Here is a 24,176-nt window from a genome sequence, read left to right as displayed (position 1 = left end):
TTTTAGGCAGCTCTTGGAAAAATACCATACCACATCTTTTTCATCTACAAGGCAACATTAGAGATACTGACTACAAAAAAACAAGGGAGAGAATATTTTTCCCAACTATACAAATTCTCAGGGTTTCTTAAGTGAAAAATACTTTGACTTATTGCACTTTCCCCAGTTTTATTATTTGCGGGAAGTTTGTAAAGGTTTTAATGATTCGAGTGCTATATTAGCTTCATAGGCCTATTTTAAAGCCAGAGTCAAATGAAGCACTATTCTTATAAAACTGAGATTCTTTTAAATTAATTTCAAAGTGACCTTAAAGCATACATAGGGAAGAGTGATTATTTTGCATTGTGCCGGGCATTATAGGTTTGTTGCATATTAAAAAGCAGAAAGAAACATGCGTGCTCTATAAAGGTATAAACACAAAAATGGAAGAATGCCACTGATCATTTAATATTAACAGTACCAGAAGTGACGTAGACCCGTCAGCTAAAACTTTTTTTCATTCATTAAATCGCAAAGAGTCTTAAATTCATAACTTGGCACTTATTGAAAATTGTGACGTCAAAAAACATTAACGAAGGTGAAGCAAACCTGAGTGAAACAAAATATATTGTACTGACAACAAATGTAATGAAATAACAGCATATTTTTTCGGGTTTTTTTTTAAATAACTTAAAATACACTAGAAAAAATACGGTGAATATAAATAATTTTGTTTTCATGGAGAACAAATAGTTGCAAAGCCCATCCATACCAAAGTTCACTTAGAAGAGCTTTCCCTCTTTCTTGGCAAAAAATACTAAAATCATGAGGGTTTGATGGCAAGCTGGGATACAAATCACCAAAATATCCCAGATTAAATATCTATGTTTTTCAATTTTTTAAAAAAATCACAGGATTACGTGAATAGATACACCTTTATGAGATAAAATGTAAATGTTTGACAGTCAACTATCAGTTCACAAGTTATAGCCAAAATAAACTTTGTTCGTGTGTATCAACATATTGTACATGTACCTTGTACCTTTTATTGGAATTTAACATTGTGTGGTTGGGGAATTAAATACAGTTTTTGTCCCGAGGACATCAGAGAGCCTGCCAAGAGAAATACTCCTCTGTTCTCATGCTTTCTGATCCCTCTTATTTCAGGAGTGGGACAGCAAACAGCCAACAAAGATATGAATGAAAAGGATAGTGGTTGATCTCTCTCTTTCTCTGTCTTCCAAGGTTAAAAATATCAGCCACATTTGTTTGTCTGGTTTGTTTTTTTCTACTAAAGATGAGGGTGAAGTGCAAGTGAATCAAAGGGACGCCATCAATGAAATACAAATACATGCAACCCGGAATTCTGCTGGAAGAAATATCCCGGACAGTTTTCCCATTAGAAATTCTCAGAGTAAATCATTGTCTTTTTTTCTTATTCTTTTCTTCTTCTCGCTATTTCCAGACGTGGTTGTTAAACTCAAGTATCTGATGCAACGTGAAAGGAGGCCCGCCTCTCTTATCAAATTTCTTGTATTAAAGTGAACTTCGCAGAAAAAGGTCAGTTTCAAAACCTGTGAACTTCCCAGCTGCGTGTCTATTTCATCTAATTCTTTAAATAAGTATATATCTTCCTTCCATTTCTCGTCTTTTTTTCTCCATTAAAAAAACTTTAAAGTTGTTCCTTTTTGTCTCCCCTCTCTCATCTTGATTTCCTTTAATAATATTTATTTTTCTTCATATTTCGTAACCTATGAAATACCTCACAGTGGTTTTGTTCCTTTTATTTACTTATTTTTGTTCAATTTTCTTTAATTGATTTTAGAAATCTCTTTCTCTCACATACACACGCACGCACGCGCGCACACACACTTTCTGGATGTTTGTGTTTTATTACAATATTTCTCTGTTCTTTCCAGCCTTGTTCTCTGTGTGTTTTGCTTTTAAGTCATAAATAGGACTCGACCCACTGAAGTCATTAGCCTTTCTCTTGTGTTTGCCGTGATGCTTTTGTTTTGTGTTGGGATCCTCTGGATTGTGTGATTGCAGTGTCCCCAAGAGATGGTCGTGGAGAGGGTGGGGGAGATGGAGGAGGAGTCACAGCCCTAAAGCAGCCGCGTGCTTTTTGGCTTTCAGTCTGAGGTCAGCGATGCTGGAGTTCTTGCTGGTGGTCTTGGCCGCCGCTGCTGCTGCCACCACCGAAGCTGCAGAGGCGGATTCCGCGGCCAGTGTGGCCAAGGGCAGGCCGAAGGGCGGCGCAGGGAACATCATGTAGGGGGCGTGGGCGGCCAGGTGTGGGTGGAGGTGGTGATGTGCGTGTGCCACGGCGCTGTCCAACTGCAGCTGGGCCTGAACCTGAAAGGACAAGGGCGTCACGTTGCAATGACTATCCTAAAGGTGTAACAAGAATAAAAACAAAGTATTAACACACCTAAGCGGGGCTGGGAGTGTAGTCTGCCTGCCTGTGTTTGTGGGACAGTCTGCCTGGGAATGTGCCCGTGTGGTGTGACAATCTGCCTACCTGTCTCAGTCTGTCTGTGATTGTGCCTGTGTGGCATTCTGTCTGCCTGTACGACAATCTGCCTGCCTTACAATCAGTCTGCCTGTGTTTGTGTGAGCTGGCCTGTCTGTCTGCAAGTGTGCCTAACAGTGAAATTCTGTGTGTGACATGAAGGGAAACTGTTCTTATCCTAGAGAGATTATTATTAATTATTATTATTAATAATAATAATAAAAGTATAGTAAAACACGATATCAAAATTACTGCTGTCTCGCCCAGCCTGTAACACAGGCTGATAACAGCAATCTGGAAAAAGTCAGGAGGGCAGGCTTCCCGTTACAAGGATGCAAACATTCATTATGAATAATAATGCCCCAAACGATTATTATTTTATTATCATTAGCCGACCGCTAGCTTGAGATGAGAGGGTGGTTTTCCCTTATTGGAGTGGAGAAGGAGGTGTGAGTGGATGGCAGTGGCAGTGTCCGCTGGGATTTGGCTCAGCAGTTACGTAGTTAGCTATTGTTGTTGGCTCTCTTTATATAGAAAGGAAACTCCACGCCAGTTTTCCTGTCTATGTGGAGTAAGAATGGTGTGTGAGAATAGCTCTCAGAAACACTTGCATGAATCAGCTTTGCATCAGAATCGGTAACTTGGACTGAAAGGCCTTTCCCGTGTAACCCTCTGCTTGAAATCTTTCCGTGCATTTTTAAAGAGCCGGATACTGCCCTCCATCTCTAGCGGAGTTTTCTTTGATGACAGAGAGTTGCACATTCAGATCTGGGGAAGTGTGGGGCTTTTAAAAAAATGTATTGTTCCCGCTATATAATCACGGTATAAATATTGAAGAGATGCTGACAACAGTCGTTTCATATATGGGGGAAAACTTATCCCAAAAAAGGGGGTCACTCATTTGCACCTTATCGTTACAAGTCGCTTTTACTGTACTTGCCTGCTGAAATGGCATCCTCAAAGCGCCTACATTGACATATGGAGCAACTCTGCAAGCTTCAAATTGACTGGCTGCGCCTATAAGAACCCCTGCAATAATCAGCAAAAATAAATACATAAATACCGGCTTAGCCTTAGTTTGCAACAAACGACTGAGTTCTAGAAACGTAGAGGTGCACACACTACAGTCTTCGCTTCCAGCGTTTTTCTTTCTTTCTTTCTTTCTTTCTTTCTTTCTTTCTTTCTTTCTTTCTTTCTTTCTTTCTTTCTTTCTTTCTTTCTTTCTTTCTTTCTTTCTTTCTTTCTTTCTTTCTTTCAATACAAGTTTAATGCCATTTGTAACCAATTGCTGTTGTAATAGTTTTAATATAATATAGGTAGCTTTCATATTCGGACATATATCCTACAAATATGGAGCCGTAGGTGTTTCTCGGCAGGAACTTTCCGTCCTAACTGATATTATCGATACTGAATAATTCCCCTTTTCAACCTAACCCTCTTTTATAATGCCGTTAAGCATACCTTTATGAAGCTGGTTTTCTTGTTTTCTGCACTTAGCTCGTCTGTTTTGAAACCATACCTGAAGAAACAGAAAAATAAACCAGATACTACAATAGAAATCCAGTATTAAAAGAGACCCAAACAAAAGATCACAGTTGTGTGCGATCAGAATATTGCCACCGTTATTGCAAACAGTTTATTTTGGCTGTATTGGAGAGCTCAGATTTGCAAGGTTAGAAGCTAAAAGACATCCCGAAAATAATAAAAATATAGAAAATAGACAATTGAAGCTCATACTAGTTCTGTAAAAACTTACTTTCTTAGCCCTGGTTTCATCTTTCCATATTAGTGTCCCAAATGACCTAAATCACTCCCTGATAGCTAATACTAACTTGTGATAATGGGTTTAGATGTTTGCGCTGTAAGCCCTTAGAAGAATGTGCTCATTAATATCCTGTAATATTAATTAGCTTTATCTTCAAGAAAAACTAAACACCAAAGCATTTAATGACTCACTTTTGGGGGGTAATTACTGTCATAAAAGCTTCACTACAAAGAAGTTTAGAATTTCTCTGTTCCTCTGTGCAGTGGAGTGTAACACAGAAGCGGAATAATTGTCTCATTATTATGATAATCTAATATGCTTCTATAGAAAAGTCTGCACGTTAGGCAGGAAGATGCTGTTACTATTGGATATAGAGCTGTTGAAACACATTCAATAATAAAGTTTTACTTCCGTAAAGAGAAGGAGGGAGAGTGTTTTAAACATTTCACTTAATAAGAGAAATCTCTGCATTTCAGAAGCCACATCTACCCGAATAATCTTTCCCCAAGGCAAACAACTCAAAACAATCTTTTCTTTAGGGCTTCCTTTAAGTCAACTATAAATGGGAATACCTCTCCCAGCCTACAATTTATTTTAGTCAAGCTAAATCTGCCCAATGCCCACGCTCACTTCCAGTCTCTCATTTAAAAGATGCTTTCCATAATTTACAAATTAATGGAGAAACAAGGTAAAATAATTGTACAGCGTTTTCCGGAACTATGTGAAGGGAATGGGTTTAATCTATGTAAATCTCTAAAAGTTATTATGCACCCAGTGATTTGACATAATAGTAGTATGGATTAGGTGCTACAGTGGGATTCTTTGTCGAGCAAACATCCACCAGAAGGAATCATCTCTTTTTAATTTTTCATGGAGAAGTTGGGACTTTCATCGTCTTGGGGTTTTTAAAGATTTGTTCAGCATAAATAGGTGGCTGCCTCCGCACAAAACAGAAAAGCAAAGAAGTGAAAGGGAAGGCTTGTTTGGTGAGACTGGTGACAAAGGCTGCTTATTATTACTTTTCTGGTCCAACGTGACTGCTCTGTTTATGTCCTTATCCTATTACAAGATGCAGGGAAACCCCATAAGAATTGTGTGCATAGTTTGGTGCAGATGGTGGCCTATAAGCACAAAGATTGAGGGGGAGTATCTGTTACAGCAATACTTTCAAACAGCTGCAGATGTTTGGGGCCTAAAACTGCTCCATGTGTTCCAACAAATAATGACCATAATTTTCTCTTATTTTATTATTAGAAGGGAAATACACTGAAACAGCTACATTTGTTCTCATTTGATAAGTTACCTTCGGCTCTCCATCTGGGTAAAGCCCCAGACCGCTTGCCCGCTATTTATTACATTCAGGTGACTGGAGAGAGCTCAAGAACTGATTTTCAAAATTTCCAGAGAGAAGGTTGGAAGTAAACAAGGTAGCTTGTTTCATTTCTATATAAAGAAGTGCGGTTAAACATTTTGCTATTTCATTGGAGATTATATTTTAATAATGAACAAACAAAGCCAGACCAGCAAAACTTGTTCTCTCTTTCTGTGGCTTCACTTAAGATTTAAGAACCACCGGTAAAAACTGACCGTAAAATTTCTTCACTTAGCAGTTACTAATTTAGTTTATAGTCAGTACATCTATAAACTTAATTGGTACATCCGTCTGGTAAACCCCGAAACAGGAGCAGACTAGGAAAAAACACAGTTCACGTGAACAAAACGTCCTTTGTGATTCTTATAGTCAGCCAAAAACCAACCGCTGTTTAAAATCCTTGTAAGTAGGAAGCGTTAAGCTTAGGAGGACATCAACCACAATAACGCCCGGAGCAGTGGTTCGCGCCTGTGATGGGTGCAGTTAGGCACAGGAGTATCTTTTCTAGCGAGGGACAGAATCTATTGGACATTCTAGAATTTGTGGATTTCATCAGACACGGCAAGTTCGCACGCAATGCTTTATTACAGCGAAATTACACACCGAGAGAGACCCACAGGTTGCAATAGTCTTTGCTACCCTACCTGCACTCTGGCCTCGGACAGACCCAGCCGCTGACTCAGCTCCTCTCGCATGAAGGCGTCCGGATAGTGGGTCTCATCGAAAAGCCTCTCCAGCTCGTTCAGCTGCTCCAGAGTGAAATTGGTCCGGCTTCTCCTCTGCTTGATTTTCGTCTGCCCTTCGTCCTCCATCACTTTCGCATCCTCTTTGCGATCCTTCAGCTCTGGGGAGACTGAGCGTGAAACAAAACCATCAAACCCACCTCTCGCCGAGGCTGTCCGCGCGGGCGTGGGATTTGGCCCCTCTAGTTTTTATTCTTTAACTTCAGGAGGAAAATGTTCTTGGCTTGTGGGGAAAGAAAGGGGAGGAGAGTCAATGGGAATGCTAAAGATCAGGACTCAAAACAGAGCATGGCCAGCTCAAGTTTAAAAGCATACGTGTGTTCCTTGGGAGTGAGGTTTGGGGCCAGCGCTATTAGCATGGCTGGCTGACACAGTATTCCTCTGACAGAACAGGCAACAACAACAAAAAATACTTTTCACGTAAAGGCCTTATTTCCAAACGTATTTCGGTTAAAGAGTGACCCGTGTGGATGAGCCAAACCAGAACATTGATTTACATCTACATTTCCGAGCCTCTCCGTATAACTTCAGTAAATCATTGCAGAGTCAAACTGTGACCCTTTCAAACCACCAGAGCTGTCAAGCAATCGCTCTCCCGTCTGTAATAAAGCCTTTATTTGCGAATAATCATTTTAATCTAGACCCATCGAGGCGCACGCCTGAGACAAATGGCAGCGAAATGCCATGCCCACCAAAACATAACATTGCTCCACGCAGGAACCGAGGCTGAATTAAAGTCGGCCTTATTAACTTCAGTGCTATTTGGGGGGAACCTCTTACCACCCTGTCGTCGGACAGTGTCAAGGGAAACGCCATGTTTGAATTACCCTGGGTACAAATTTAATGCCTGGACCATCACCTCTCATTATTTATTGAAAGCCAAAACTAAAAAATCAAGTCTTCGATCTCCTGATGAATTAGTACCTTAAATATCACAGCAACAGGTTTAAGTGGTAAATCTGGCATCCGGACCGTCTCTGGATTGTTTAACGCGTTTCATGCTCTCGGCACATCCCGTGTTTAATAAAACATGCACTTGTCTTTTCTGAATTTACATATGCTGAGGTTTGCTGGTGTTTTTATCATTATTGTTTAATTTCCTGGTGACTAAGCATTTTCAGTTAGCTATGCTTATCTATTAAAATATCACTGGGTGACGCTATTTGTGTAATTCATTAATATTTTCAGGGCTTCCTAACAATAAGTTGTGTCTGTAATTGTACAATATTTCTTCCGAATTCCTGCTTCCCACTGCAGAGCTTTGGGAGGGGTTTTATTTGCGCATCTTAAGTCCACGATTTGTTTACTGTGTTCGCAGCTCGTTATAGCCCTCTGATCGCTATCAGAATTTGTTTATAAAATCATTTCCGGAAGATGTTCTCAATCGAGTTCCGATCTGGAGAGAAATAATTCTTTGAACAAAAGATCTGGAGTAAACAGTCCCTAGATATTATAACCTCATTCTAAAACCAAAGGCAGCCATTCAAATGTAGCTGACATCTATAGTGCTCTTTGAATAAGCAAACGGTGCTTTTTATAACATTATAACATTATTTTCTTCCCTCAGTCTCTCTGTCTCTGCATATGTTCATGCACATATCGGCAGACAGATAAAGCCAAACAGAAAGGGTAAGGAAAGGACTCCTGGTAGAACACATGCTTGCATTGTAACTATTAGTTTTTTTTTAAATAAACGTTTATTGTACACACATCCCTAACATTTATACCCAGTTATGCAACTGGCTGTTTTTAAAATAAATGTACAACATTGTATAAAATATTCCTATTTATAATGTATTTTTAAATCATCTAACATGAAACTATGTCCTCATCAATATCCGATTAAAATGTATAAACATTAAATATACTTCATTTACTGCTTAGATATCAAACTTTCAACTATGCTATGGAAATTTTCAGCTTTTTAAATATAAATGGATTAATATATGTAACGTAGCTTTCGTTCTTACCACAATGACTTCTCGTTATAATCAGGAACAGATCATGTTATAAACAAGTTAATTGCGTGCTTAAATATTTTAATCTAAACTTCTAGGCATACCACATATTTTCCTTAATTGGAAAAACGTGGAAAGATACCCATTACTGTATATCAGACTCTCCAAATTAATGGTATTGTTTAAACCCCTGGAATCGTTAAAGTGGCAGTCAAGTTTAAATCTACCACATTGTCGTATGCAAATACAACATGTGTACTGCAAAATGTAAAGTAGTTTCAGCACTGCAGCCTACTAACGTACGAGCCTGAACAAAATCGCCCGACCGTGTGGTGTGGTTTACACACTCACGGTTGGAGAGAAAACACAAAAGTTCATCGAGAAATAAAGCCTGATACAGTCACCGTCCTCCTGGTCTGAAGCAACCCCCGGTGGATCAAATGACGGAGAACAGAGCCAGGAGAAAGCTGTTTCTATTATCGCAAAAGTCCTCGATGGCTGTTCCCCAAATCCCAAGCCGGTTGCCGGTCCCCTTCCCCTCGGCAGAGGCTACATCTGTGCGCCCCTGGTCGTGGGTGGGGGTGGGGACACGCTCATTCTCCCGTCACTTTCACCCCCGCCGCAGAGCCCTGTGCCCGGGCCGGGCAGGCTCCTGCAGGAGAGCTGCATGTGGGGTTCTCTGAGCAAAAACAGAGTGAAAACCAGCCCCCTCCTCCTCCCGGCTCTCCCCCAAACAACCGTCCAGTTATTGAACTCAGCGCCCCAGACCGGCCTAGGCTAGCGGGGGGATGGGTGGGAGAGAAAGGGGCCGCGGGGTGCGCGGGGGTTGCCTTTACCCTCGCTGAGTTTGGGAGTGCCCGTGTCCCTGGCTCTCTCAGCGGCGCCCATGTCCAGCTCTCTGACTGGAGACCGCGCTCCGCCTCCTCCACCGCCGCCGCCGCCTACTCCGCCAGCTCGGACCGCTGGGCTGCTCACGTCTTCCCGGCTGGGCTCGCTGGAGCCGCCTGACTCCTTGCCTCCTCTGACAGGTCCACTCTCCAGAACCTCCCTGTACGTGATCAGCTCCTTTTTCTCTTTCACTTTCTGATCAAACGACTTGGAGACAAAAGCTGTAAGTTCTTCCATCGCCGGCTCTCAGGGCGCCTTCCCCTTGTTTTTTCCGCTTACTGTTCCAAACCCCCCAATAACACATCAATGGAGTGGGGAGGGGAGGAGGCCCGCTGCAATGGGGCTGGAGTTAAATGGGAGCGGATGGTTCCCAACTGGAGCGATCTTGTGAAATGTTAAGATCTTTGACAATTCTTCCTGCTAAGAGTTCAGATCTGATAGTGATGTTGCTATTGAAGTCGCACTATTTATACTTTGCAAAGCCTGCCCCTTGTTCTGAGCAAATTACCTCCCCTTGGAACTATGAATGAACCCGCTTCTCCTGTATCAGTCCAGCATCGCCGAGGCGAAAGAGCGAGACAGAGAGATCGCTAGTCCTCCAGGTTTCAGATCCTTGTGGCCAGGGGTTGCTATCGGCCATTAATCCAGGATTGACAAGAATCCCTAATTAATTTAATTAGGCGTGGATCTTGCGCTAGTGTCCTGAGTTAGTTAAACACAGGGGGAATGGGCAGGATCTGCAGGGGAGTGGCTAAAATGAAAAATGACAAGTCTGCTTGGAGAGAGGACAAGGAACCGGGAGCGCTTCCTACAAATGTCGTGTATACACAGCACACAGTAGCAGTCCTGCAGGTGATACTGTCCGAGGGAAGAAACTGCTCTCACAAGAAATGCGTGCGGGTTTGGTCGGTTACAATTAACAAGAGAAAGAGAGCGAGAGAGATGTGTGTTAATTTGAAAGGTTGTGCGGTTGATTTGTCACGATATTTCCCAAGCAGATGTTTACTGACACGCCAAATTTAAAAGTGTGTTTGAGTAGCTGGAACTGGTGATAGGAAATATACGTTCTGATACCAACCAAGTAATCTTTCCCCATGCTTTCTTTGAATCAGATTATTACATTTGCGTCAACACATCTCCCCAGAGGAACATAGTTACTTTTTGTGTTAAGAATCTGATGCATTTTTTCTAAATTTGTTTGCAGTTCGAATATGTTTTATTTATCCCACAGGACTAAGAGAAGAGAATCCCAAACACACAGTTTACTTTTACAGGTTTTTATCTTAGTTGTTAACACTGAAAACACACACATATTTTGAGAAAACTCTCCCGTATACTATATATTGCTAATATCAGTTCATTGTAAGACTGTTTTTCATACGTGAGGAAATATATTTAGTATTAAGATGTAATTGTTATTTGCGTTAAGCAAATGGAGATGTGCAAGTTATAGGATACTTGACTATAGGCTCTGTAAACATTAACACCTTACATGACAACAAAGCTTGAAAAGTTCTTCCTTAGTAATAGAAACACACAAAATAAAAAAAAATGCAGTTAAGAATGACAAATGCAATCCTGACATTAACATTTTTATATGACAAATAGAGGCATCAGATTAAACCGTATTTATTGCTAATACTGCTTTTCTATTGTTGTTTAAATCCTATTAAAATAACATTTTCATTGACAGGCTATTTAGGATGCAGCTATTTTACACCTTTGATAGAGTGCTAATAAATTATTCAAAATTGTTTAACTCTTGCTTATGTATTGATTTTTCATTTGACCTCTTCAAAGACGACTTTACATAAAAGAGTGTTTATTTACTATAATAGGTACAGTATTTAGAATGTAATTAGCATGTCTCAGATACAGTTATGTGTGTATTAGTTACCATAGGAAATAATTTCCAAAGTTTTTTCATTTAGAAGACAAAACTAATCAAGACATCATTTTGCTTAAGGAAACACAAAGTACTTTTAGTTCAGTCTGTTTAGACTGACGGATTTGATATTACAAAGTACTGGACTTTGAAGGAAGCAACGGAAACATCCGTATGTTATATCGATTTTTGAGATTGTTTGGGAAGATTGTTATCACTGGCCCAATTAAATGAATTCACAATTATTCTGAACCACACAAATATGACAAGATGTTACTGTTAAAGTGACAAAGTGAGCCGAAAAGAGAATAAGTTTTAAATACCAAACTTTAGCTGTTAATACGTGTGAACAAATTTCTTTTTGTTTCATAGTTTATTGCACTTCCCGCCGTGGCAACACTAATTCTAAATCATACATATAAATTTGAAGTAGAACTAAGAATATTTCAGATACCAAACACTCCCCAAACTTAAAAGCGAAACAAATGTAATCAAACTATTCGGAACGCAAGATACAACTTGTGTTTTTGGAAATAATGTGGACAAATCAAAGTTGTCTGTATATGAATGTATGTTTGAAGGGTTCATTTAAGACGGTACATGTTTGAGCCAGGGATTTTGAGTTGGTGCTTAGTATTACAAAAAAGCTAAGCAAATATCAAACTGTTATGCAAATATTTAAATGATTAAAAAATCTAAGAGCATAGAAAGCGACTACCGCCCTTATTCTTCCCAAATATGTGTACTCAGTGTGTTCTGTACTCTTTCTGGCGCGGGAGGGGAGAAGAAAACAATGCAAAATGAAGCAGCGTATATTTTGTAATATGACCAACCCTCCTCCCCAATCGACTCAAGATTTTGAAACAAGTTAAGTAGGGAATCTTTTGAAACACCTTTCCCTAATACATTGGAGACTTCGGCATCTTTTTAACAGGACCCATTAACTGAACTGTTTTATTTAATCTCAGCTGTCTGCGAATAACTGAAGATCGTGTATAGCAAACAGTTTTAAGACTCAGCTCTTTCTCCCACTTCACCACCACCCAGAAAGCGACCCAAAGCGCATAGTAGATACTTTACTCCAGCACTTCAAGTGCTTAGCCTTTCTGGCAAAGAAGGGAAATGGACCTCTCTGCCATGGAAAAAATATGTCAGGGTAGTATGTATTCCAGGAAATACTGAGCTTCTTTAATTACTTTTGGCTTAAATGAAAAACTATAAATTTAATTTTCTCCCCCTCCTCCCAACAGCCCCCTTCTTCTTCTCCTTCCTCAAACAGCACGAGTCAAAACAGTCTCTTAAATGAAAAACTAATTTGCACCCAACCTCAGAAGACCATCACCACTTCTGGGGAAGGAGAAACGCCGCATTTTAAAGGAATTTGCAAATAAATCATGAGATTTTAATCATAGTGCACCTATAGAGACAGAGCCCTGTGATTTATTTATTCCAGCATTTTTGGCTAAAGAAAGGACATTAATTTTACCCCGCTTAGCTGCATTTAAAAAAGCCCACACAGGCTCAGTGCACTCTAATTAATTAATTTGTTGGTATCATTTTTATTAGGATGATCGTTGCTTATCCTCACTGGAGAGGAGTGCAGAAGCGCTAATCGATGTCTTCCGCCTTCCCTAGCCCTGCCGCCTGCCTGGCTGAATGGATGAGCTCCGGGATGGCTTGGCCGTGCCTGGCGGCGGCACCAGGAAGGCGCTGAGCTCAAACCCGGCAGCCTTTTCCGGGCTCTCGCGCGCCGGGCCGGAGGCGGGAGTCAGGTAACGAGCCTGGGCCGGGGCCGCCGCTTTGTGGGCCGGCGGGGGCTGGCGCTTCCGAGGTGACTCCGGGGAAGCGCCGGGCTCTGCCCGCTCCGCGGCCTGGGCCCTGTCGGCTGCGGGAGCGGGGCCGGCCCCTCGCAAGGAGGGAGCGAGGCCACGGCAGTAGCCACCCGCCCTCAGGGAGGCCCCCGTTTCCCAGCCCCTCCCCCCAGGGGAGCGGCGCCAGCTCTTGTCACTTGTCCTGTCAGCGCAGGGCCGCGGAGAGAGCGGGTCCGCGCGCGCGCCCTTCTAGGCCAGTGCAACCCCCGCGTGCGGTGCAGCCCCCTTCGCCTCCAGTTCCAGCAGCCGGGCCTGCGAGTGGAAGCAGGGCCTGCCGCGCCTCGTCCGCCCCTACCCGCACCCCAGCGAGTGCGAGTCATTGTGTAGGGAAATGGGGCCTACCCCGGTTACATCCAACTGTAAAGTGCCCCACCAATTTTCAGGGCCTCTTGATGGGGTTGAGTGAGCCAGAGGCTCCGTAACTAAGTATTTTTGCACCTGGGGCAAAATATTAATTCTGTGCCCCCCCCTTATGTTAGCACGTGTCATGCTCTTGCAGCACCTTATTTTTACTTATTGCATCTTTGCAGTTCAGATTCTGATGCACCAGGGGTTGAGCACCCTGCTTGCCTCACCCTTGTTATGGCCCAGGGGCTCACAAAAGGGAAGCAAGACTTTTTAAACTGGACCTAGCTTTCATAATCCTGTATGAAAAGGTTATAGATCATCCTTGTGAGCTATGCTTTGAGGCTAACAGGATGGTTAAGAGGGCATAGTGGAGGTTGTTGGTCTCTGAAGAACATGTGTGAAGTAGGGCTACACAGTTAAATGATGAACCTGGGATTTTAAGACAACTTCCCATGAGCATTGGCTCCCAGGGAGCCATCTGCTCCCCTTCCCACACTGCTGCCTGTGTGTTAGAGTGGGGAGGAGGGGCAGGCAGGAGCCAGTGCTTGGTTGGAACTGGTGCCTCTGCACCAGTGGCAGCAGCATGAATGAAGGGAGTGGCAAGCAGCTTCACAGGAGCCAGTTTAAAGGCTGCTCCCTGCACATATCAGGCTCCTGTGGAGCTGCTTCCCTGCTGCATATTAATGTGAAACCACTGAAAAATTCAGCGATTATATGTTTTTTAAAAAAATCCCTCATTTTAACATCCCTAATGCCAGAGGTGGAAAGCAACTAAGTAGAAATATTTTGTTACACTAGTCAAGTACATTCTTTCAGTATTTGTACTCTCCTCAAGTAATTAAGTTTCAGAGAGGTAGCCATGTTAGTCTGTAATAGAAAACATTTTATTCCTAGTTTTTAAATTTTTTACTCAAAGTAAAGCCCCAGGCTGCATGCAGCGTTTCAAAGCGGCGGCCTTGTGTGGAGTCTGGGATCAGCTTGGGACTACCCCTGCTAACCCTGGGCTCCGTGCAGTGCTACTGTTTTGAAATGCCGTGGGAAGGCTGGCATCAGGCTCCCCATACTGTTTCAAAGTGGCAGTGCTGCATGGACTCCCCCACTGACCTTGGGCTCCATGAAGTGCTGCTGTTTTGAAATGCCGCAGGGAGTCCGGTGTCAGGATCCCTGCAGTGTTTCAAAGCGGCAGTACCACACGGAGCCCGGAGTCAGAGGGAGAGTCCCCAGCTGATCCCGGGCTACATGGGGCACTGTTGCCTTTGAAGTTAATTACTCAATATTTAACATCCGTAGCCAGGACAGCTGAACTGAGTGTTGAGAGCCAGGGGCTGCCTGGATCTTTTTTATCAGTGGAGCCCAGAAAATGACAAACCAGCTAATATAAGCAGTACAATGCTTGTCTTTGCAATCTGGGGTAGTTATCAGTCGTGTGTGTGTGTGTGAATTATCAGGTCTAGTATAGACTAGTTATGTAAGATCTCATTTTATCAGTTTGCTGGTTAAATGTTATGTTTAACCCATTAACCGATGAAGTGGGATCCTGTGGGCAGGGAGCACAGCCTGGCTGGAGAAGCCCCCAGCCTCCAGGGCTGTCAGTCAGTATTGTTAATGGAAATTGTTTCCTTCCGATGTCTACTAAGAAATTATTTCTTAACAATTGAAAACTTAGTGCTTGTGGAAAATACCAGATTGGCAAAATTATACAGTGAATATCTTTATTTATCCATATGACAGTGATGTGATATATGGCTAGTGGAAGTTAGTGTTAATATTACGCAAAGCCGCATTCCAAGCATCTTTGCTGAGATTACTAACTTGAAGAGGTGTTAGGTTACACAAGGTATTTTGTCCATCAGTTTTAATATCTCAGTCTGTTGGATCTGTATATCTTATTTTTGTGTATACATACAAAATTATACAAAGTTACAAATACGGGGTATGAAATTGTTTGTTTTTAAATGTGCAAATGAAAGCCATTAAGGTTGCCTCCAGTGTTCTGACATCCTTGATCACTGGGTGACCAACTTACTTGCCTATAAGTAGCCCAGTTTTGTCTCTTAAGTTTGAGCAGTGGTTGGTCCTGGAAAACATGTGACCAAACCAACTTACACCATGGAAGAGTGGTGTATATCCAAGTATTCTCCACAAAAGGAAGTCTATTTAAACTGGAACGCTATCAGTCTGTTTGGCTTGCATGACACACGCAAGGAAATAGTCAGGGACCCCAAGGAGAAAAAGATCTTCCCTGGCTTGGAGGGTTAGCAAAAATAAAAACAGTTTTAGGGTAAGTTTGAAATAAGCTTTAGTATGCATTTTATTTTAAATTTGTAATTTATTTAGCTCTGTTTTTTCACTTGCAACCACTTAAATCCTACTGTTTGTACTTAACAAAATTAACAAAATTACTTCTATTTACTATCAAGCTCAGTGTAAATAATTGTAACCTGGGGGAGCAATCAGTGTGTACATCCTCCTTTCTGTTAAAGCAGGCTTACCTGAATGGGCTTCTCACACAGTGGAAGACGGATTTATTTTGGATTTTCATCCCGTTTGGGGGTTGGTTTCCTGAATGCTGTGCCCAGAACTGCATTCTCCTCAGAGCTGAAGTGATTCGGTGTCTTCATTGCTCTTTGGGATGGGAGGAGTGGTGGTGATCTCAACTCTGTGCCTTTCACTCCAGGAGACCAGGAGATCTGTCCCAGAAGGACAGGGTACTGAAAAGCCCCAAAGAGCAAGAAGGCAGGTGTCAGTGGCTTTGTCAGCAAACCAGGAAGCAGCCACAAGTGGTCTTCTGTAACTGCACCCAGTCACAGACACACTCAGATCTGCAGACATTGAAGCTGTTTCACATGGGCCTCGCTCTCTCTTTGTGACTACCTTCTCTTGTATTAGCACTGCTCCAACAGGTGGCATGTTGACATTCTTTGAGTCCATCTGTGAATGCTTATTATCAGCAAGAGGAGTGATTTGTCAGGAATTCAGTATTTGAAGCAGAATTTATTCTGCTGTTACCCTTGGGTTTTCCATACAGAAATCCAGCAGTTGATCTGGGACACGGCTTCTGAGAGTGGTTGTTCTGGACTACGGGATTGAAACTGCTGGGAGAGGTTGGGACTTGAATGAGGATTCTGAAGTAGTGAGATTGGGAATAGGATGGGCATTTTGAGGAGTGCATACTGGGCAGGAGAATAGAATGGGTCTGCAAGGAGGAGCTGAGGCAGGATGGGGAAAAACACAGGGCAGAAGGGATCAGGCTTAGGGGCAGTTAGAACACATTCCTCCCCAGAGACTGGAATAGAACCAGCTTCTTCAGTCTGATCCTCCTGCTGTGAGAAAATATCTGTGAAATCCATTGGCAGAGTGTATGTCTCGTCCACTTTATTGCTACTCCATATAGAGGGTGACAATCTACTGCTATTAACAGTTACCCATCATTCAAGTGGCAGAGGTCTGTGCACTGGATTTACTCAAAAGCTTCATGCGTGCTGTTGAGCTATCTGGTTATGGTGTCAAATTTTGTTTGATGTGTCTACAGAGTCAGTGGATACTGTCCTGAGGAATTCTGTCTGGAAGTGTGAACAGATAAGGGACTGGACATAGGCCCAACAGTTGTAGAGGACACCCCTCATAGCTCCTTCCTCTTGGAATGATGGATGGTCATGTTCGCCAGAGGCAGAAGGAGGTTGACAAGGAAGCCTTGTGACTAAGTGGGGCCACAGATGAGATGTGCCAGGATTAGATGGTGCAGGGGAAAGAGCAGCCAGAGCTTCATTAAGAGATTTTGGAATAGTTGGAAGATGAGCTGTAGCTTTATGCGCTCTATTTGAATGTATGTCAGGGTCTCCCTCATGTTGCAGAAAAAACAGGTATTGGGGGAGTTCATTAATTATGCCAGGTACACACCTGTGTCCACAGCTTCAATGCAGGAGCTTTGGAAGATGTGAGGTGAATAATGCAGGAGACTGCAGGAAGAGAGAGAAATGCAGTAGAGCCAGTTGAAATCTGCTCTGGAGATTTGATTTGCCCCTTCCTGTGTCATAATTCTTATGTGATGCGTAAGGATGGCGATTAAATCGCTTTTCCCACGTGGTCACTAATTGTGCTCTTCATATTCTGGATGCCTTCCTTAAGACTTTGGAGTTGGATTTTTACAAGTATTTAGCACTCATAGTTGCACTTGATGTGAAAAGGGGCTGTGCTTTGAACATAGATGTGCTCCGTTATGCTCAGTACTTTGGGGGGGGAGGGGAAGTCCTTTGGTGTCTCGAATTGGGCACCCAAAATTAATGGATACTTTTGACCTCAGTCTCTGTGGGGGATAATACTCTGTCATCTTGAGGAGATGTTTGTGAAACATTCAGATATTATAATCATAAGCATTATAGAAAAGCCTATGAAGAAATTATTAATTATGCCTCCAGAGCGGAGTTTGAATTATAATAGTAATGTGCTATAAATAATTTATGGTGCCACCCATTGTAAAGCATTTTTAAAGCCATCAAGACGTATACCTTGGTTAGATTTTTAGCTCACTCAGAAACATTTATTTTTCCTCCAAAAATGTTTTAGTGGGAAACTGTGCATAATTGTTTTTACAAATTTATACTGTTGTCAGTCATTTATGTAGTTGGCTTCATTAGCTTGATATAATTCTAGATGCAATTTTAGGATTGTAATAAAAAAGTGTATTTAAAAAATCAGTGGATAATGTGCACGATGAAGTGTAATGCTATGAGTCAGAATTATATATATATCTAATGGGATATTCACTATTTGAAATGTCTTTTATATTCATTGTTTCCCTGTTCTGTATTTCCTTAATCTTGCTGTCATTAACTTTTAATCTACAGAGTTAAGTATTGTTGATTTAAATTAGATAAAAGTTGCATCAGTACTTATTTTGAATTTATTGCATCAGTACTTATTTTGAATTTATTCAAAAAGTCAATTTCAGTATGAAATAAATTGCTTTAATAATTCACTCGAAGCACTTTTTACTTGAAAAAATTGCCATCTAACAATTAGGGATGTTAAATTTTGATTAACCAGGTAATTAAATAGTTGATAGAAATTGAACTTGATTAGTCGATAAGGGTGGGGCGGGGCGGGGCGCTTGCTATCCCAACTGAGCCTGTGCCTTTTAAATGTAGTAAGAGCTGCCTGCATTTCTTACTACATTTAAGAAGCAGAGGCTTAGGGGGACCTTGAACGAGCTGGGACTGAAGCATTCCTGGCTTGTGCTGGGTCCTGCAGATAGGAGCTGCTGCCAGAGCAGCCTGGACTTGTCATGAGCAGAGGCTGTTTCACGATAACCTCTTCTACCCGCCCCTCTCCCCACCCCCGCTGCCTTGCAGCAGCACAGACGGGAGGGGCAGGAGGCACCATGGAGATGGTGCAGGAGGGAATCAGCTTTAAGGCAGCGGGGGATGGGAGCGGGAAGTGAGTAGTTGACTTGACTACCTGATGAGCTTAGGCTTATTGGGTAGTCGACTACTTGAGTACTCGCTTACGTTCCTAGTGTATTCACTGTTTGGGATTTTATGAAATGAACTATTTTAATAACAACGTTGAGTAGCTAAAGTTCTTTAGGCAGCAGCTTTTCCAGGAATCATTCAGTGTAAGGCCACTCTATTTACTTATGCTCAATACTTAATTTGTAATAAAAGAGGTACCAGGCAAAAGTAAGCAGTGCTGGAGCTTTGAACCTTCTTCTGGTAGCTGAATGATATGTAACTGATGCATTAAGCCCAGAGATGATGGGCTATGAACTGTTAAGTCTTGAGGTACTGGAGCTAAGCCCTGGCAAGCCCTTGTAGAAATTAAGCTCTGCTGATGCTTCACTCCACTGTTCTTTGTGCTCATGTCTACTGACTGCCCCATCTGTGCATAGTCCCATTCACGTAGCTTGGTTAAGATCTTCATCCACTTTGAAGTTACCAAGGATCTTGATTATTTTCTCAAAAGCTTGGGATTTCTTTGCAATATAAGTTCTTCAACTTTTGTACATATTTTGACCAATCTCACGTGACACAGAATCTGAGCCATGTTAGTTCTGTCTATGGCTTCATGCAGCTGCTATGCCAAATATTTATTCTTAACTTGTTTTGTCACCTGGACATTTTCTGCAGAATCTTCAGTAGATCAATGGATGGTGACATTTGATACAGGAATGGCTTTCATTGCCATTGCTGTATGTTTCTCGATCATAATTCTATTTCTGTCTATTACTGGTGGAAGTTGAAGGGTCTTGCCAATAGTTTGTGCTTGTCTGTATTTTATAACTTGCATGACCAGCAAATAAGATGCTTTCAAAGTCTCTTTAAGGAATAGTTGCTTTGTTAGGCATTTTTTTAAAGCTTTAATTACTCTTGCTCCCAAAGGAAAATATTACAAGTCCTATTTACAAATTCTGCAGGTTTATTTCTAAACATTTCTGTAGTTTCCTTGTTCTCATAATTTTATTTATTAAAATGTAAACATATGACACCAGTGGCTGTAGGTTTTTGGAAGTAATATTAAGACATAAAAATACTAATAAATTTTAACTAGCATTGCATTGTCTACTTTTCTGTTTAGCTTTAGTAGTTGAAGATTATTTTAAAGTAGTGGCCTTTGGATTTGTCAAGAATAAATCCTGTCAAACCAATCTAATTTCCTTCTTTGACAGAGTGACTGGTCTATTGGAAGCGGTAGATGTGCTCTTTATTTTTAGTAAGGCTTTTGACACAGTCCCACATTTTCATAAGCAAACTAGGGAACATGGCCTTGATGAAGTAACTATAAAGTGGTTCAAAACCAACTGAAAGATTATTTCAGAGTAATTATCAATGGTTCACTGTCAGATGTGGTGGGGGAGGGTACATGTATGTAATGAGATCCTGAAAGGAGGTGTCATGAGTCAATATTTTCATTAGTGACCTGATAATAAAATGGAGAGCATGTTTATAACATTGTGGATGACATCACTTTGGGAGGTGTTCCTAGCACTTGGGAGGTCAGGATTAGAATTCATAGTGACCATGACAAACTGGGGAATTGGTCTGACATCAGCAAGATGTAATTCAAGAAAGACAAATCCAAGCTTCTTCACTTAGGAAGGAAAAAGATCAAGTGCACAGCTACAAAATGAGAAGTGACTAGCTAGGCAGTAGCATTGTAGAAAAGGATCATTTTTGGGTGGGATTAAAATTGAATATGAAAAGGTAATATTCTGTGGTGCATTAACAGGAGTATTGTATTAAAATCCGAGATGTATTTTCCCACTCTGTTTGGTACTGGTGAAACCTCAAGTGGGGAACAGTATGTTTTTTTGCACACTGCATTTTTTAGGAAAGATAGGGTATGTCTACACTACAGCACTAATTCGAACTAACTTAATTCAAATTAGTTAATTTGAACCAAGCTAATTCGAACTAGTGCATCTAGACCTAAAAACTAGTTCGAATTAGCATTTTGCTAATTCGAACTAGCATGTCCACATTGAGTGGACCCTGAACCGAGGTTAAGGCTGGCCGGAAGCAGTGCTGGCAGAGCATCAGATTAGGACTTAGAGCGTGGAGCTGCTGTCTCAGGCTAGCCGAGGGCTGTGCTTAAAGGGACCCGACCCCCACCCCGGACAGACAGTTCTCAGGGGTTCCCCGCTTGCAAAGCAGTCCTGGCTTGGAGTGCCCTGAGTGCCCACACTTGGCACATCACAGCACTCGGCCATCAGCCCGGCTGCACTTGCCACAGGCTGCCATCCGGGGGGGTCAATCGGGGGGCTGCAGGAGTGTTTCTACCCTGAGGAGCCCGCAGAGCCACCCCAGTCCTCATCAGGGGCTTGTACCCCATTCCTCCCTCACCTCCTTCCACTTACCCGTCCCTAGCCCCCCTTCCTGATGTACAAAATAAAGTACAAGTGTGGTCAAAAATAGAAACTCTCTTTATTGAACAAAACTTGGGGAGACTGGGAAAAGGAGGTGGGAGAGGGGAAGAGAGAGGGTGGGAGAGGGGAGGGCAACTAAAATGATCATGGGTTTGGAACAGATCCCATATGAAGAGAGGCTAAAGAGACTGGGACTTTTCAGCTTAGAAAAGAGGAGACTGAGGGGGGATATGATAGAGGTCTATAAAAGCATGAGTGGTGTGGAGAGGGTGCATAAAGAAAAGTTCTCCATTAGTTCCCATAATAGAATGACTAGACGACACCAAATGAAATGAATGGGTAGCAGGCTTCAAACTAATAACAGAAAGTTGTTCTTCACAAAGCAAATAGTCAACCTGTGGAACTCCTTGCTGCAGAAGGCTGTGAAGGCTAGAACTATAACAGAGTTTAAAGAGAAGTTAGATAAATTCATGGAGGTTGGGTCCATGGAGTGCTATTAGCCAGGGGGTAGAAATGGTGTCCCTGGCCTCTGTTTGTGGAAGGCTGGAGATGGATGGCACGAGACAAATGGCTTGATCATTGTCTTCGGTCCCTAGTGTTGACCGCTGTCGGCAGACAGGCTACTTGGCTAGATGGACCTTTGGTCTGACCCAGTATGGCCATTCTTATGTTCTAAGCTCAGGGTCGGAGGTTTCACTGGACCACCCTGATTGTCATGCAAACCTGCTCCTGGGTAGCCAGGCTGGCAGCTATCCTGCCCTAGACGGCCACTTTCCTGTGCCTAGTGCGGAGGTCGTGGATGAGGTCCACAATTTCCGCACTAGACCAGGTGGGCGCCCTCCTCTTGCGGACCTGGGCAGGCTCCTGGGAGCCGCCAGCCTGGTCCCGGGAAGAGGTGGAGGGCTGGGTGGCAGCGGGTGGCTGGTTCGTGCTGTTCCAGGTGCTGGGTCTGCTTGCTGGGTGCTGGCAGGCTTGCACCTGGCACGGGCACCGTAGCCAGACCGTGTCCCTTTAAGGGCTCCGGGGCCGAGGGGGGGGGGGGGCAGAAGAGTTTCCCTGGTGGTGCCCAGAGTGGCCACCAGGGAAAGCTGGGAAGGGTTAGCCTCCCACTAGTTTGAATTAAGTGGCTACACAGCCCTTCATTCGAACTAGGCGTTAGTCCTCGTAGAATGAGGTTTACCTAGTTCGAATTAAGCGCTCCGCTATTTCGAATTAAGTTCGAACTAACGGTTTGCCTGTGTAGCGCCTATCAAAGTTAATTCGAACTAACGTCTGTTAGTTCAAATTAACTTTGTAGTGTAGACATACCCATAGAGACCAAAAGGAGAGGGTCCAGTGGAGAGCAACACAACTGATAATTGTTAGAAAGTCTGACTTGTGTGGAAAGACTAAATGAACTGGGTATGCTTAGTCTTGGGAAAAGAAGATAGGAACCTGATAAGCCTTAAAATATGTTGTTATAAAGAGGACAGTAACTAATTGTTTTCTATGTCCACTGAAAGTACTACAAGAAATAAGTGGCTTAATCTTTAGCAAGGAAAATGTAGGTTAGTTATTAGTTAAAAACTAGGGTAGTTAAACTCCAAAACTTGTTTCCAAGGAAGGTTGTGGAATCCCCTTGGGGATTTTTAAGGACAAGTTAGACAAACAACTGTCTCAGGTATACTTGGTCCTGGATCATTGGAGAGGGTTGTCCTAAATTACCTTTTGGCGTTCCTTCCAGCCTTACATTTGTATGATTATATAAATCTATGGTTTTCAGCTGAATGTTTGCTACATGTTGTTTAGAACTTGATAATTATTCCGTTATAATGCTGACATACATCTGTGTTTGCATAAACCCCCTTCCCTTATCTCTAGTGCTGGTGCTGCTTGCCACTGGCAAAGAGAACCTCTCTTGCCCTCTGCTCCTTCAGTACTGCCTGAGAAATGATTCCCCCAGTGAGAAGTTTCTTGGTTGAAGACCCCCAGCAGGAGGGGAGAGTACAGAGACATTTCTTGTCTGTGAAAAAGCAACATAACTATGCAAAGCCATAGATAAGATACAGGTGATTTTTAAAAGTAATTTAACAGTCAGGGTTGGGGAAACCCCCAAACCAAAAATTTTGTTCCTAAATACGTGACACTTCCAGGGAGCCAAAACTCAGGTTTGTGAAGCAGTGCTTTAAATTATCATAATTGAGATGTTACCTTTGGTTCAATTTGTCTGTTCCTTAACTGCAAATGGAGTTCTGCCCTTTAGATCATGAAAGGTAGGGGTGTGTGTGTGTGTGTGTGTGTGTGTGTGTTTGACAAAGTCTGGGTGCTAGGAAAACTAGTGGAATTGAAAGGGCAATACAAGGAAAATTAGGATCTGTAATTCTTCACTATTGGTCGAGGTTAGATGATACTGTCATTAAAAATACTTCAGCCCTTTCTACTCTTTAGCTTCCATCATTGATATTAATGGAGAATTATGAGTCCCAATTTCCTGATATAGATGTAATCAGAGAACCCCAAAATAATTCCTCATTCTTGAGAAGAAGGCCCCATGTTAAGTGTCATTGGTCTGAGGAGGGAAATCTCAATATCTTGGGTGGGTGGGAATAGTGGTACTGGAATAAAAAAGGATTTACAACATTATCCATTTTTACAGCCTGAAATATTCCATAGGCATAATATTTCTTTAATCATGAAGTGACAGCAATAAAAACTGATTTTTTATGAGTTCCAAACTAAGAAAAGATGATTGTCTCTCCAAAGGTTAAATGAATGGCAGTTTTTTATAGCCTTATACAAATGTATAAATGTGAAACTTTATCCAAAGTAAACACTTTGGGGATCAAGAAACATGCCTAAAGTTTAATATTTATAACTCTAGTTTTGAAGTAAAACCATTTAAAGTTGTCTGGTTTTGATGTGAATACCTCAATCAGCTTAACTATTAAAGTGCTTCCATCTTTTGATAATATAACTTATAATTTTCAGAGAAACTTTATCGTGTGTATACTTGCA

General features: G+C 42.1%; 2 protein-coding genes across 3 annotated transcripts in view; one reads left to right on the top strand and one right to left on the bottom strand.

The window, feature by feature from the left end:
- Positions 1-423: 423 nt before the first annotated feature.
- SHOX2 (SHOX homeobox 2) lies at positions 424-9,933 on the bottom strand. 2 transcript variants are annotated; one of them, XM_006123458.5, is made up of 5 exons: positions 9,166-9,933; positions 6,273-6,481; positions 3,953-4,010; positions 3,432-3,520; positions 424-2,334 (listed from the first exon to the last, which is right to left on the bottom strand). In XM_006123458.5, exons 1-5 carry the CDS (start codon positions 9,452-9,454, stop codon positions 2,077-2,079), a joined length of 903 nt encoding a protein of 300 aa, XP_006123520.1. In that variant the 5' UTR covers positions 9,455-9,933; the 3' UTR covers positions 424-2,076. The 2 variants fall into 2 exon arrangements, with proteins under 2 accessions (XP_006123520.1, XP_006123519.1); XM_006123457.5 differs by having other exon boundaries at positions 424-2,370; positions 9,166-9,931.
- Positions 9,934-12,735: 2,802 nt separating this feature from the next.
- The window catches only part of RSRC1 (arginine and serine rich coiled-coil 1), a 362,617-nt gene continuing 351,176 nt past the window's right edge, over positions 12,736-24,176 (top strand). The window contains exon 1 of the mRNA XM_075937794.2: positions 12,736-12,874. The gene's annotated coding sequence lies outside the window, so the exon portion shown is untranslated. The remainder of the gene's footprint in view (positions 12,875-24,176) is intronic.

The sequence above is a fragment of the Pelodiscus sinensis genome, chromosome 10 (genome assembly GCF_052426305.1).
Source record: "Pelodiscus sinensis isolate ZL-2025 chromosome 10, ASM5242630v1, whole genome shotgun sequence".
In the NCBI taxonomy this organism is placed as follows: Eukaryota; Metazoa; Chordata; order Testudines; family Trionychidae; genus Pelodiscus; species Pelodiscus sinensis.
Note: the sequence above shows the minus strand (reverse complement) of the source record. Positions and strands in the feature narration are given on the sequence as shown.